We start from the raw sequence: 16,088 nt of genomic DNA on the forward strand, positions 1-16,088 counted from the left end.
ATATTTAAATTATTTGCTTTAGATTTCAGTCGTGGTAGATTTGGCAAAACCTGTGGTATTGACAACCTCGATTTTATCAAACAGGTCCCAGGGTTAAATCTGAAACACACCTTTTTTTAGAAGGGTTAATCTGGGTTAGAAGTGGAGCAATTTGTGCATATGTTTACAGTGAAGCTGAACAAATAATATAACGATTTGTCACTTCAATATTTTAACCAAGAAGCTTAAAGAAAACAGCCAACAATCACCAGATTTCAATTCATTTGTGAATTTCCAGAAAAAATAATCAAAAGAGAACACAAGTGAATAAATTCAGTCTTTAGTTAGATCCAAACCTGCAACTGCAGAAGAGGGTGCAACACGATGATGTCATCAGAGGAGCTCTGATCGAACTTAAAATGCTGAAAAACAATGTTTTTCATGGTTCTATTCATATAGATTATCTTTTGATGTTTTTCTGGGACTTTGGGAAAACGGAGCAAAGAATAGTGATCACTTCAGCGAGTTATGACCCAAAGTGGATGAGTTTAAGGGCTTTAAACCTCATACTGAACAGAGCTGATGCCAGTCGACGATCTGTACATGCTAAGAACTAGAGTGGACTGAACTGAAACCGTTTGTACAACACTGATAAGGTCAGACATTAAAACTGATTCCAGTGTAGAGATTTCGGTTGCCACACCCACCAATGACCACTAAAAAACTGTTATTTGCAACAGTACGGTGGGCAAACCAACATCCTCTTTGTTAGTTTTTTAATAGCCATGACTGGAAGATCCAATTTCCTCATTTCTGAGATGATGATAATTATACTCTTGACCATCCTTTCTATTTTATTTGCATTAAAAATAATAAAGTGGGCCTTTAAATCACTTACAGAAACTTCTCATCATTCTGAGGAATAATGAAACAAAGTCAGGATGGTCAATCTTGGAGTGAAGCACTTTGACTTTCCCTCCAAAGAACTGAATATAAAAAGAAATGGTCCCACCATTAATCCACACCATCTCTCACTGCTTCATGTCATTAGCCGAGTTTCTCTCTCTCTCTGTAGTGCAAAAAGCAGAGATCACTGCTCCACATATGACACCCTGTCTGGAAAATACACACTCTTCTTCTCACCGCCAGCTGCCTGACAGCTTTAAATCTTCTCTCTATATGTTAGTTCCTGTCACTCTGAATATTTTGTACTCTCCATACATTTTACACCTTTTCTCTACACAGAATATATTAATGTTTCATATGTAAAATATCTTCCATACGCCCCCTCTCCAGTCATGACGACAGCCTTTTTGTAGGCGTCCTTTACAAGATGAACTGCTCCACTTCCGTTGGCCCATATGCTGCAGCTTTAGTTTTTTTTTTTACTAAATGATATGTGCACATGAACGGGTGATTCCAGACCAGCACTGTTACCCGGATTCATCTTCTTGCCTTTATGGGACAGTCTAACGTGTTTGAAAACAAGTTTATTCGCCTAGAAGAAAGGGCTTATACCACTGTAACGCCTGACCGTTAGCTCAGCTTAACAGACACGAGGGTAAACTGCTCATCAGTTAACACATCTAACTTGTTTACATTTGAAAGGAAATAAATTGAGAAATAAAATGAAATCAATAAGCAGTGAGAAGATCCCTTGCTCTTTTAGTACTCTTTGCAGTATTGGCTCAAGTAAGCTATTGTCATGTTTTAAGATAAATTACATTACTGAGTCATTTGTTTTTATTTGTGCCAGTGTTACTCTGTGTTTTAGCATTTAATACTATGCTACTCATGGCTCCAGTTCAGTTTGCTTTCAAAATTGAAGTGTAAAAACCAGATGGGCTCTTACATGGTTCGGGCGAGTGATGCGGTCAGTTAACTGTTAGCGAATAAACATAGTTCTCAAAACGTCAGCCTTTAACTCACACACAGAAAATGATAGTGTTTGGTGTTGAAGGAAAACCTCATGGTTCCCATCACAGATAAACGTTAAATAGAGCTCCAGGAGGAAAATCATGTGAAACTGTTCAAAGATTAAAAAGAAAAACCAACAGAAAGAACAATATGGAAGAAGTAAAACTGGAAAATCATAGCAGCACGTTGTCCACCTCTGAAACACTCGGTGTCACAGTAAACCTGTAACAAACGACTGGTTGGCACAAAGGACGCGGTAGAAAGTTTGGCCTCTGTCAGTATCTCTACGCTCCTATAGTTTCATATAGATATATAAAAAAATAAAAAAAAATATCAAAATAAATTACAACATATAAATAAGTTAAAACCAAACAATTTGGCAACATTGAATATCTCCCTTCATGTTTTGTGGGTTATGGTGAATATGTCTCGACATGAGCTGTTGTATTGTTATCTGCGAACCACAGACACAGACAACACGCACATTTAGTATGTTAAAGTGTTCATGGATCACTTATGAATGCCACCTTGTGATAAACCAAGAGTTTGATGTGTACATATTCCTACACTGTACCTTTGCTTCTCATCCTCATCACCATTTTGAGTTTTCTTTTGTGAGTGGATGGCTGACAGGAGTTTTTTTTTTCTTTCTTTTTTTTTTCCTGAAGGCAGTGACAATGGATGTGCGTCTTCCTAAAGAAAGCCATAAAAAGAGGAAAGAGAGGATAAAGATGAATTTAACTCCGAACCAATCAGGAAGGAGAGTTATATAAGGGTAGACAGAGCATACAGTGGGTCAGGTTTCCATTATTGATTTTACAGGGAGGAGCTCTTTCCTGTCTGTCTACCCACGGTTCGCTCCTTGTCACGGTCACAGGTTCAGGTCCCATGGTGGATCTCAAGCAGCAAACAGTCTCTATGGTCCAGACGCAGTTTGTTTGTGTGTCATATGCTTTTGTTTGGATGGATATGTATTTTGATGGACAGTTTCTAGCGCGGTTACACGTAGGAACAAGGAGGAAGGCTTTATATTACCTTTTCGACAGGGAATGGACAGTGTGGGGAACAAGGCGGTGGAGGCATCAACAGGGGCGGAGACTACACGTAGTGATGACCGAAAGAGGTCCGATCAATGCCGTTATGTCTGCATCAAGTAAAAGGTAAACACTGGAAAAGCCGAGGAGGGGGACTGGATTGGATAATGCAGTCCCACTTTACAGTAGCAGCCCTGTCCTGTAGAGCTCCAGCGTCTCATTAGGTCAAAGAAATCCGATGGATTCTTCGCGCCCACCCTCCGGGTCTCAGTTATCCAGACCCTCTGCACACACCATGCTGCCGTACAGCTGCTGTGGGTCCGGGTGTGTCAGCATGCGCTCCTCCGCCTCGCTGTCTGTGCTGCCCTCGCTGTCGAGGCGAGCAGATGGGTGACACGGCCCGGACAGGGGAGGGTAGAGGGCGTTGGGAGGCAGCGGGCTGGGGAGAAGGTCCTCATCCGAGCTCAGGTAGTCTCCCTCAGCGGAGGCGGGGCTGGCGAGGCAGAGGTCCTGGTAGTTGGTGCTCACACCTCCGCTGGTGACCCTGGAGCTGGGGGTCGCCTTCTGTCCTCGCAGCTCCCTGATCTGAACACAGAGAAGAAGGTTTCACTTTGATGGGTCCTACAGGTAGGTTCTGTACCTACATCTGCTGAAATGAAGGGAGGGTCAGATTTTAAAGACTGACAGCATGTTGTTTCTATAAAGTTTATACTGTAGTATATATGTGAAAAAAAGGTGATAAAAGGTGATCTTTTTTTTTAGAAAAATGATGAGTGGGGTATCCGGCACAACTTCACCAGTTAACAAGGTGCACAGAGAACTAGAAATCTTGAAAAAAACAAAAAAACACTAACCCTAACCCTTCATCCAAGCCATCCCCATAGCTTTATAGTTCTTAGCAAATGTTACTCAAACAAGAGAAAACTTGAATAGTCTCAACTGAAACCCAGTCGGCAAATGAAACAGTGTGGCTCCTCTAGTGAATGCATACTTCATGGAGTTGCTGCATTGTGGTTGCTTGCCTCAATTCCCCTGAGGTGTCCCTGAGATATTATGTTCAAACAGGTTTTGTGACACTTGACCAACAAGGTCTAATCGAATGTTTGTGGCAAATTTAAAGACCTTAGAAAAAACTTTAAAGACCTTCCCTAAAACATTGCTGAGAGATCACGTTCAGGAGAACGGGATGGATGGACGTTCAGTTGAGCGACAACCTGGAGACATAATTCCTTCAGCCCGGGCTGAGGCATATAAAGAGATCAAAGACAATATTCAAGGAGAGAAAACACAAAAAGAATCTTTATGTTATCTATTTTTCAATAAGAAACTAAATTAACTGTGTGTGTACTGTGTGAACTTTTGCAAAAGCGTTAAATGTCAGGCGCTGGGGGTTTTTAACAGGTTGGTGGGTAAAGAAAAAAAATTGTGAAACCCACTGACCTGTATTCTGCCTACCAGTTTGAGGCTGTTCAATTAGGGCAGCGGGGCCTACGTAGCTATGTAAATCAGAGCAATGTACAGTATGTTTCCACCTCACTGTGATGTTAGATGGAGAGAAAAAACAAAACTGTACAGGGATGATGATGTTTCTCATGTACAGATCTGAGATCATGGTGGTTGTTCTCGTCTGGCACTTTACTGACACATGCATGCTTTTCACGTGTTCGTCTTGCGTGTCCCACAGTGACTCATGACAAATCTCAGAGGTTTTTGTTTTCCCCTGATCATACACTCAGTTGAGCTGCAGGGTGGGGGGGGGAGGGGGAAACCAGTGGTTAACCAATGGAAATGTTTTGACTCTGTCTGACTGCTTTTTAAGCTACAGCGAATTAGAGAGCACAGGCCAGGCTTTTTGGGGTCATTTCCTAGTTTTTGTTTTTTTGCAGTTCTAAAATGACACTCTGAATGCCAATCACTAAATCATCATCAAACACAATGAATAACCTGCAGTATAAATGTGTGTGTGAGATCATCTCACTATGTATCAGGACTGTCAATATGTCTCATAATCATGTGGCCATCTCTCAGCGCCCTACACTGAGATTTTTCTAAATGGTTCATTGCTTCCTCATCCGTGCTCACGCAAGTTTCAGTCTCCTTTTATAAAACATCACGCTTTGATGAAAAGCAAAAAGAGGTAGGGAGAGGAGCGGTAAAGGGCAGGGCAGTGTCTCCTAACACCCCCTCACTCTTCAGCAACAGTTCCCTCATAGTCACGCACTGCCACTCTCTGAATGAACAAACCCTGTGGTGTACGTACGGTGAGAACTGTGTGTCTCTACAACGGGGTGGGAATCTTCAGAAACATGAGAGGTCACTGAATGCTTTCAGACCACAAGTAGCTGCCAAGTGAAATTAAAACTTGGAAGTCAGCTAAATTTCAGTTACCATATGTATTAGTTTTTTTGTTTTCAATCCCACAGTGAGTTGTTCACTCAACTATGCAGAGAAGCCACACAGCTGTGGGTTCCCCGCCTATGACTGAAAGAAAAAAAAAGAAAAAAAGAATCTGACTGGAACGCATATTCTCTTGAAACTCACTCATGTTTCAGAATTAAAGTTCACTGAGAACCAAATGATGAGAATAGAGTACCCGGGGGAGAGCAGTGGGCTCTTATTACAAGAAAGACACTGACACAACTGTGAGTGTGGCAGGTGGAAGTGGTGTCTGTTGTGAGGCTGCATGTAGATGACAAGATTTTTTGTGGTGTCGGTTACCAAGGCTGCAGCATATCGATGTGCATGAATATATATATAGTATTCAAACACTGCGTGCGTCTGACATGCCTGATGACATTTTGAAGCATCAATCAACAGAAATTCCCTGTTTGTCAGCTTTATAATGGTTAAATAATAAAATCATGCGCATAGGCAATGCACTTTGTGTTTGAAAAACATGAGAAACATCAGTAGATGATCCAAACATGTTGTGCCAATTGACAGTTGACCAATCACATCTTAGCAAATGGGTTTAAAGAGAGGAGATGCCATATTCCTACTTGACTACATTCATAGTGATGGAAAAAGGGTAGCAAGCAGATGTACAAAGTTTTTTTTATACAGTCACATTTCAAAAGAAAGTAGTTCTCATTCAGAAGTTTTTTTTTTTTCTGTTTCTACGGCTATACAAGTTTGAAACAGTGACCGGGCCACCAGCAGCAAAAACTAAGTTGCTTTGAATTTGACTTATATGTAAATCTGCACAGGACATGCCCCAAAACCTGGGTGTTCCCATTCCTTCCTACATCATCGCCTCTGTGCAAAGCGCTATAAGCAGTGGTGATCACAATAAATGTACATTCAAGGCTCTAGAAAAAAGTTACTGTACCTCAGCACAATACCTAAGTTCACTGTCATATTACACAGAGAAATTGATTGGGAAAAGTAATGGACTTTCCTATATATGCCATCCATTCTTTTTTAATCATTATACAAAAATGTCAAACAAATTGATAGGTCACTTGGCACAGGTTGTTTAGGTCAAAACAAATTAAAAAAACACAACAACAAGTTACTGTTGCTAACATCAACACCATTCCTATTGAGTCAAAAATTACATTTTTAGTTTTTAAGGCATCTGAAAGATGTTAGAACTGCAATTACTGATAAACTATCTTTTTTTTTTTTTTAAATATCAACAAATTAGTTGATCAATTTCATTCTCGGGAAGGACAGTTAAAGATGGAAACAGATGGAAAACACACATGAAACTTACCAAAAGGACACTGTGAAGCTCCTTAGCTTTTTATTTTTAACCAAAGTATCAACTGTAAGAAATCTTGTGCACATTTGTCTTCAAGTATGTGTGTGTCCTACCTCATTCTTCAGCTCAGCGATCTGGTCCCGGAGCTGGGTGATGTACTGTCTGGAGTCTGAGTGGTTCAGTTGGCCCTGGATCAGCCCTTCCTCCTTCTAAAAAACACATCGACACACACAAGTTTAAGTCTCTGTTAAATAAATCAGTTCATATACAGATCCATAATGTGCTGATTGGCTCTGATGTCATCCAAATCCGCATGCATGTCTAAATCGTCCACCCACCACCTGTCCGAACAAATTACTTTCCATGATTTCAAGACCCACACACAATCCTGCTCTACCATATTCTCTATTATACTGTATGTGATGATATACTGTAGTGATATATTGTACTTCTGGTTTTAAATTAACAGTGGGAATATATCAGTGGTCTGCATATCAGGAACACACACCTGTATCTCGAGTTCAGCGATCTTCTGCCTTAGTTCAGCCACGGCAGCCATACTGTCTGCTTCCCTCAGTCGCACGGCCATCACCTCCTCTTTACTCTACACGTGCACGTCAGAAGACAGGAAGAGACAGATAATAACAACTGAATTCAAGACAGTGAGGTTGACAGTGATATACTGGATTTCAGTGCCCTGTTCACTGTCCTACTGTCCCGCTGTAACCCTTCACCTAATCACGTGTCCTACTATTGTAGACATTAATCCTATCCTATCCAGACCTTGCAGTCGGACTCGGCTTGCTTCCTTTTCATCTCATTGAGTTGGGCCTGAAGAGCTTTGTTCTGATTGGCCAACATCTGGAGCCGGTCCTGCAGGGCGGAGCGTTCCTGCTCGTTGCGACCAATCAGCTTACTGTGGATCTGGTTCTAGAGGGAAGAGGTGAGAGGGTGAGTAGGGATCCAAAAAAACCTTTACTGTAGTCTCTGAAATATCAATGTGAACTTCATTAATCCAAAGGTGACATCATGAAATTATTTATTTTGTCCAGTCGGCAAATGAGTCAGTCCAGTCACTTAAACTTACTGTCAAAGTTATTGTCGGTTCATAATCTGTCAGTATTTTTTATTGATTATTTTAAGCACCAGAGAGAAGAAAAACATGTTGTATTTATAATTAACAATACTTGCTGCACTACCCTGATGCTTTCATTAAAACTGTTCTAATAAAAATGTCTGAAACAAATTAAACGGCACTGATTTTGCACTACAGATCTGTGTATGTTGGAAAAGGACTGGACTGTGTGCACACCCTCCATGCGTGACTGACAGTATGTAGTTGTGCAGTGTGTCAGACCTGGCCCTCCAGCTGCAGGGCTTTTAGTTTGACCTCCCGGAGCTCCGCCTGGCCCTGGGCCTCCCTCAGTCTGACCGTCATCAGTTTGTCCTGCAGCTCGTTCATGGCGTTCTTCTTCGGGGACTCCTTCCAGTGGCCGCCCCCACCGCCAGTGCTGCTGCCACGGGACATATGATGCTGCAGAAACAGAGTGAACAGGTGTAACGTTCCTGCCGCTGCACACTGGGGCCACTTGAACACGCACATGCTTGAGTTTTACAAGACAGAGCACAGGTTGTGTGTGTGTGTTACCTGCCAGCGCTGGTTGAGCTCAGTGACCGTGTCCTGCATCTCTCTGAAGGAACGCAGCATTTCCAGCTCCCTCAGCTTCATCTGCTTCACCTCCTCCTGCAGAGCGGCCACGTTGTTCTCATCAGGCAGACAGCTGCTCCTCTGGATGGACACAACATTTCACAAGATTCTCAGTTTAGCAAGACTTGTCCGCAGCCATGCCAGCAGCTCTGTGTGGCTGTTGTATGGGAGAGGTCAAGAACTGAAATTATTCAGGTCTTTGCTAAACCTCGAGGATTCACACAATACATTCAGGAGAGCAATACTGAATGTAAACAAACAGTAACTTTTGTTAAAGCGAAAACTTAAGTATTATACCCACAAAACAATACTTTGCTCCATCATCTTAGTTCAGTGTGTTCACATGGTAACATTTGATCAAACACAGTATTATTTAGCACAAAGTACTGCTGAGGAATGATAATTTTGCATGAATATTGTCATTAAGAACTAGATTGATTCAAAAGTTATCATTACGGCACTAGAGGAAGAGTGACAGGGCCAGCAGGATTGTAAGAAGAACCCACCCTGAAGGGGGGGGTGTCTATTGTTGTGGAGACATTTCACTCAAAACCAAAAAAGTAAGGGGATCACCAAAGTCAGTAGGACTCTATGCAATAATTGTTCCAAGAATATTGTTATCAAGAATAATAAAAGTTCCAAGAATATCAAACAAACATTGAGACATATTTGCCTTCTCAAGCTTCCGGTTTTACATAAAAGTTAAATTATCATTGTCAGAATGGGGAAGAGCTGTTCTGTCTCAACACCTAAAGAAGTAAAAGCGAAAGCATGAAACCTCACACATTTCACTGTGGATTGACACTTACTCACTATTTATCTTTAACACATTCACTAACCCACTACCGCTCCCTCTGCTCATTGTTCACGCAGTGTTTACTCTCTCACACTAACATGGACGTCTGTGTGCATGCCCACCTTCTCCAGGTCCAGCACCTTGTCTTGCATCTCCTTCAGCGCTCCGAGCAGCTCGGCCTCTCTCAGTCTAGACTGCTCCAGCTGGGTCTGCAGATTGGTCACAAACTGCTCCGTGTACTGCAATAAACATGGCTGGTGTTACACAGGCAGCCTGGATCATAGCTCAGTGGGGCAGGACATCTGCTTGTGTTAACTAGGGAGAATATTGTTCACTTGCTTGGACCTTGTTTGGGTGAATGGAAATGACATACTGTATGCACACAGACAGGTTGATAGGGTTTGTTGTGACTAGATGTTCAGCTCAGCTAGGATGACCGCACAATAGGTGTGAATTCTGAGGCAGCTGTTGTGGCTGTTAATATCTCTTTTTCTTTCTCTTTCTTTTCTTCCCGCTGAGAAACTTAACAGAAAATTGAATATTCAGACACTGTCAGGGACTGTCAAGTCATGATTGGCAAAATGAACATCGCTAAGGGCTTTTAATTTTGTCTTCGGCCAAAACAAAGTTGCCATAGTTGATTTTCCTGTTCCGTCAGCAGTCTGCACATGACGATAGAGAGGCCCGACTTCAAAATTGCTGATTAACAAAGTTAATTTGTAATCAAGGGACACTGCTGCCCCAGACATGATGTCAGAATATAGCCACTGCACATTTTCATGCCACCACATCAAAGTGCAACTAAAAACAAAGATACAGGCGTGAGAACAGAAGAAAAAAACACAGGTAACTGAGTGGAAAAATACTTTCCTATGAGGCAAAATACAAAGCTTGAAATTGGGCAACTACATAGCGTGAGTAAAAGAGTCTCGATTTGTCATTGTGGGCATCTCAGTCTTGATTATCAAAGAGAACCGTGAGTGTGCGGAGGTGTGTGAACTCTAGTTGGGAGATGGGTGCTGCTGATCTGAGCTGGAATAAAGTCACAAGCCACAATGGGTGACATTTAAGAGCCTTAATATTAAATCAGAGACACAAAAAGACTTTTGCTTGTTCTCTGTTCTGTCTGAATGTGCGTAACATAAGAAAAGAGAAATACACTGATGGATTTTGTGAGTGTGATTTGCTGAGGTAAATTGTAGATTTCTTTATCAGGACAACCTGCTCTGACCACAGGGGCTTATTATTATCTAGAGCAACAAAGTGCTGGTTTTGGTTTTTTATTTTTTTATTTACAGTCACTACTAATGGCTGTAAGTGTGTGCAGCAAATCAGCTGAAATAACTATGGTCCTCACAAATGAGAAATAATATGATGATTTGATTTATATTCTTTGACACCATCAAAAATCACTGTCAAACTGTGTAGCAGCTGCAAAAACCATGTAGAGGCAGAGAAGATTATTCAGCCCCCCTGGCCATACAGAAATGTTTCAAATCCCAGTGGTGGAGAGTCAGATGCTCTACTTTAGTAAAAGTAATAATCCTGAACCTATAAGTTTAGTAGTTTTTATTGGTACATTTCATATTAGATTGTATTAAAATGTACTTAACATATCAAAAGTGAAAGAAAAACTTGAATAACTGCCTTGTGGTTGTATGCTGCCGCCAATCAGATAAACTGCAGGAAATATGATCACGGTCTCCTTTTCCTGGTGTTGAATGACGGCCAGATGAGCAGAACATGATGAAGCAGGCCCCTATGTCGTGACTTCATCATTTCATCCTATTAGAAATGTATGTTAAATGTTGTTATAATAAAGAAAAGAGGTACTTTTGGAGGTCACAGTGACTCTGATTTTAACTACCAAATTTTATACTTCCAGCCAAATTTTAAGAATTTCCCTCAAGGCCTCCTGGGACATGTTTATGAGAATGAGGGACAGACGGACAAGTCCATGGCACTGCATGTGAATCAGGTTTCTTATCACTTTGCTAGGGAAATATGAATTATGCACATCATAGAAGCTATCGTGCTGCTGTAAGTCAAACCTGATAAACTTTAACATGTAACATGCTCAAAACTGAGGAGCGGTGCAATGAGAAAAAAAAAACTTTCATATAATCTGTATATAGAAAATTTGTGGTGTTGTTGTTGGGGCCAACACACGTCCCCTGTAGCTGGGTTGCAAAACGGATGTTATGTTTTGGTGGTTTGTGTTGCAAACATTTAAACTTAGAAATTTCCACTGAAGTCTTAAGACAATCAGTGTTGCAAGTGGTTCATTCAAGTCAAACTGATCTAAATCTGACCTTAGATGAAGAGACAGTTTGTGTGTGAACCATATGAAATGAACAACAGTTATGATAAATGTGGATTAAACACCTGAGTGAGTTTTGAGGCGCTGTCTTAAACTGTTTCCAGTCTCTGAACTAAACTATGCTGTGCTAGGTGAAGTGGCTACTGACTCCACTGACATTTTACCAACAGACGAGATGAGTGGATTTTATTTGCTCACCAGAAACAAAAAAATATTTACAAAAAAGTCCAGCTACTGCTTTAAGGAAGAGAAAGTGAGACTGACAAATGGGTTTTGTCATTCAGTGTTTTCTCTATTTTTACAAACACTTTCATTTTTAGTTTTTTTTTTCTTTTTTCTTTTAACAAATTGGTATTAACTGAATCAGGATGTGTGATTTTGAACACAAAAGCAGCCCAGATTTTGAAATTTTCACCTCAAGGTGATTTACACAGATTCACTGCTTCTGCCTTGAGAGATAACTCTGTTACGCAAATCCCCTGTTCAACTGTTACTACCGCTACCACAGTGTTTGGGTCCAGATTGTTGGTTGGTGTTTACCTTCTGTTGCTGCAGCTCTCTGATGGTGTCCTGCGCTTTCTCGAGGCTCTCGTTGGCTGTGTTACACTGCTGCCTCACCACTGCCAGCTCTCGCTTGATCACGTAGTTCTCCTCTGCTTCCTGTGCCCTTGTTACCTGACCCTGGAACAGCAGCGGGACAAGGACCCAGATCAGCTGCACAGTTCAAAAACTTTGAAATACGGACTTTACACCAATGTGGGGAGAAGGGTAGTTCTAAGGGAATGTAACATTGTCATGCGTGAGGGGAACTTGGTAGATTTTCAAATGAATAATTCAATATTAATATACGATATGCATAAAATACATTTACTCAGTTCAGCTGCTGAGATCTAGGTAAGAAGTCTAATATCTGATAGCCTGTGTCCGTTTAAAGGTAACGACATCCATCTGCAGGCGTTTTAGAGATCAATAATTAAAACTCTCCCAGGTAATATACGATGGGTGTACGGCTCGAACAGGCTTGAAAGAAGTTAAAGGGCCAGCACGCGCAAAATGTCCTTTAGGTAGCTAGGGGTATGTACGTAGGTATGTAACAGGTGGTGAGGTACAAACATTTCGACAGTAGTCATCTTCAGTGTACCAAGAAATGATTTGTTTAACCTGGTAAAAGTGGTAAAAGGCCCGCTGCCAGCTGAGACGTAGTCATAATTGCCCCAGTAAAACTCCAATACTGTTTGTAAATTTAATTATTTGGTTTTTGTACAGATTCAACAGATATGACATTTCAATTCATGAGCTTCAAAGGTGCTGGTGGGTGGATGTTTGTACCTTTGGGTTGGGACAGAGGCAAGTTTGTCATTTCCACTTGTTTTATAGACAATGCTAAAATAAGCTAAACTTATAATATTCAACAGTACTATTTTTCTATCTCTCTGCAAGAGAGCAAATTAACATATCGTGAAAACGTCTAATACGCAGGATACTTTATTGACATCTTAGCAACCTAGAGGTATTTATAATGAAAAAGTATAATAGTCTTATATAGCAGTAACAGCCAACCTTCACATGCCACATGCAGGGATTATACAACCTCATTAAAATGTCCATCATAAATAAATAACAGTACATGCAGTCAGGGATTAAAGGATGGCCTTGTGGACTGAACCAATACACAACATTAACAATATTCTCTCATGCACGTTGGGCTGGCCATTGGTGAGAAGACAGGGGTAAGCAGAAAGGAGGAGAGGAGGAGAAGGAGGGGGGAGATGTCAGTAGGGCAGAGAACAGTGAGATCAGTGGGAAAATAGTTCACAGTACTCTACCTGTATCAGTCTGTCTGCCAGAGCAGCACTCTCCTACAGCGCAACAGAGGAGAGGAACAAGAGGATGAAAAAAGGGGATGAAGAGAGTGAAAGACAGCCGGACACCCGGGAGGATGAACCACAACAAAAACACAAGAGGAGATTCAAGGAGAAGAAATAGACGGGATCAAAGATTGAGGAACCGGTAATGTGAAACAAATATAGGAGTGTGGAGGTGAATGTGAAGAGAAAAGAGGCAGCAGTGAGATCACTCAGAAGAAAAGTATTGCACAGAGGAGAAGACGATTAAAAAAGAGTTTCTTTCAATAGCAGAGCGCTGGTGCAGAGGGGAAAAAACCTTGTGTGCAAAGAGGACCAATCACAAACATCCACACTATTCTATACTCTAACCACACCTAGAAACACACACAACACACACACAACACACACACCCTTACAAGAAGAGGCTCCTCGGGATACAAGAACCAACGTCAGTATCAGTATTTTATAAGGTGAAGGGTCCTCTGCTGAGCGGTCTGGCTGTTTCATCTCGAGGATTCTGTATAAAACCGATTCACACGAGCATCTAGACGAGCTGAAACCAAAGATCGTCTCTTACCTTCTCCAGCGTCTCAATCCTCTGCTTCAGCAGCCTGTTCTCTGTGCGTAGTCTCTGAGCAGAGAAAGTCAGAGGAGCAGTCAATGTATATGGCCTGTTCATTTTTGTACTAAAAAAAGGTTCATTTATAACAACATCACTCACAAACACATAAAACATAATACACTTGTACAGTGACAATAAAGGCTGATTCTGAACTGATTCTGAACATAGACACACCTTGATCTCAATTTGTTCCTCCATTTCTTTGTTCTTGATTGTTGTGTATTCTTTCTCAAGTCTGATGAAAAATAAACAAAAACAGATGATGCAGTGTTATCTTCTACGTAATGTAATGACAAAAGCAAACACAAAGAAACAATTCTTCCTTTTATTCTTGTGCTTCGCATTTAAAAAAAGAAAAAAAATTCAGAAGAGGACAGAACTGGAGAGTACCTCTTTCTGTACCAGACACTCATCACAATACTTGAATAAAACAACAGAAGCACACATCAAGACACCAGATATGAGCGTGCGTTGCTATAAAAACCTCAGCTTTAGTAAGACAGAAAGACAAATCCTCCAGGGCTACGTAAAGCCCATCCATCCTCTGTCACGCTAGTTGTTAGTTGAGTAATAAGTGCACGTACTTCTTCATCCTCTTGGGGTTGTATTTGACCTGGTAGGCCCTGAGGATCAGCTTGTCTGGGCAGCTGTCAAACTGGTGGGGGATCACCTTCTGGAAATGCTGGTGGACCCACAGAGAGACAGACACGAGATTAGAGATCTCCAGACTGACAAAGACGCCCATTCATATTTCATGAAGAAGCAGACAGACACTTTTTAGAGGAGTGAACAGGAGCAGCAAAGTATCTCTGCTGTGTTTGTGGAGAAGTTGGCAGCTGCTGCATTTTTGGAAAAATGATTGTTCTGGTTTTTGGCGATACAGCACCGTTACCATTTCAGGCTGCCAATGTATTTCAAATGCAGACTGCTGATAAATTTTAAATCAAAATCTAATGATGAAATATGCTATGACACACCTTTGACAATCATTTCTATTGGACTGGCAAGAGGCATAAATATATGAAAACAACTGATGAGTTTCCTTAAACCACTTAGGTTTTTTAAAATTTTTTCATAAACTAGAGCTGAATCATCGGTCACTTAATTGATGCCGTGATGGACAGATTCAATCAATGAACAGCTAAATCTGACATTTAATTAGAAAGATTTACCACTTACTGATGTGAGGTTTGTTGACTTCCTTTCATGCCTAATAATAAAATGTATTGGCTACACCTATATAAAACTAATGCAGTCTGGTAAACAAAATCAATCAGCCTTTGGGATGATTATGAAGTTTAGTTGTTACTGAATCTGTTTGAGAGAAGGTTGGTTTTCTTTAATGGTCATTGTGAGACTTGTACTGAGAGCAGGTTCGTCAGCCTTAATTCATATAAACGAGTTGGACAAAATATTAGGAACCAACTATGAGGCAGTGGAGTTACTGTAATCTGCACCAAAAAATACAGCCTCCATGAAACGACTATTAAAAAAATCAACGTGCTTTAAAACAGCTTCAATAAAACATTAGAATCTTCATGTAGGTGGATTTATTACAGGTTGTATTAGTTTTATCTACTGTTAGTGTAACTAATATGTTGTCTGTGTGTCACAGCCAGCCTTTTGAAATTATGGTCCAATATTTTATCATTAGGTATCTCACAAATCTGTCTGATATTATTGTCAGCATTATTAACACAGCAGTGACAAAATTAAACGATTAGAAGATTGAATTAAATATTTATACTGTTATACATAATATAGCCTACGTTTGTCGGGATCTCATTTTAGCATTTCATCATGTCTGATACAGTACATGTTTTCTCTCTATTGTTTTATCCCTGATTATTGTTTTTACATATTTTACAGCCTCATTTAAGTTACTCTCAGATCTTATAATGTTGATTTGAGATGGTTTTTATTTAGCTCAGGTAATTTGTTTTAAACCTTTTTGGTTGAAAAGCACTTTGTAGCTAACTCAGAAAAGTGTTATATAAATAAATAAGATCATGAAAGAAACATGTAACAGATGTCAAGCTTAACAATCCATATCATGCCTGTTTGACTACATGTAGCGTAAACAAGCATGTCATAGCATCATCAACTGTGACCTGGTTTATGTTGTAAATTACTGTTAGTTAGTGAAGCCTATTTAAATCAAA

The 16,088-nt window shown here is 40.6% G+C and overlaps 1 protein-coding gene across 2 annotated transcripts in view; it reads right to left on the bottom strand.

The window, feature by feature from the left end:
* Window positions 1–1,197: 1,197 nt before the first annotated feature.
* evi5l (ecotropic viral integration site 5 like) overlaps window positions 1,198–16,088 on the bottom strand; it is a 32,504-nt gene continuing 17,613 nt past the window's right edge. Inside the window, exons 9-20 of one of the 2 annotated variants that reach the window (XM_085774205.1) lie at window positions 14,511–14,608; window positions 14,101–14,161; window positions 13,882–13,935; window positions 13,284–13,316; window positions 11,998–12,138; window positions 9,260–9,376; window positions 8,282–8,422; window positions 7,991–8,167; window positions 7,417–7,563; window positions 7,142–7,237; window positions 6,747–6,842; window positions 2,454–3,515 (exon numbers count right to left, since the gene is read on the bottom strand). In XM_085774205.1, coding sequence (XP_085630331.1) covers window positions 3,198–3,515; window positions 6,747–6,842; window positions 7,142–7,237; window positions 7,417–7,563; window positions 7,991–8,167; window positions 8,282–8,422; window positions 9,260–9,376; window positions 11,998–12,138; window positions 13,284–13,316; window positions 13,882–13,935; window positions 14,101–14,161; window positions 14,511–14,608 — 1,479 coding nt within the window. In that variant the 3' untranslated portion in view covers window positions 2,454–3,197. Of the gene's footprint in view, window positions 3,516–6,746; window positions 6,843–7,141; window positions 7,238–7,416; window positions 7,564–7,990; window positions 8,168–8,281; window positions 8,423–9,259; window positions 9,377–11,997; window positions 12,139–13,283; window positions 13,317–13,881; window positions 13,936–14,100; window positions 14,162–14,510; window positions 14,609–16,088 lie in introns of both variants that reach the window. The other variant, XM_085774215.1, reaches the window with a different exon arrangement.

Source organism: Trachurus japonicus, chromosome 1 (assembly GCF_045865225.1).
Source record: "Trachurus japonicus isolate A0001 chromosome 1, Traja_1.0".
Classification (NCBI taxonomy): domain Eukaryota; kingdom Metazoa; phylum Chordata; class Actinopteri; order Carangiformes; family Carangidae; genus Trachurus; species Trachurus japonicus.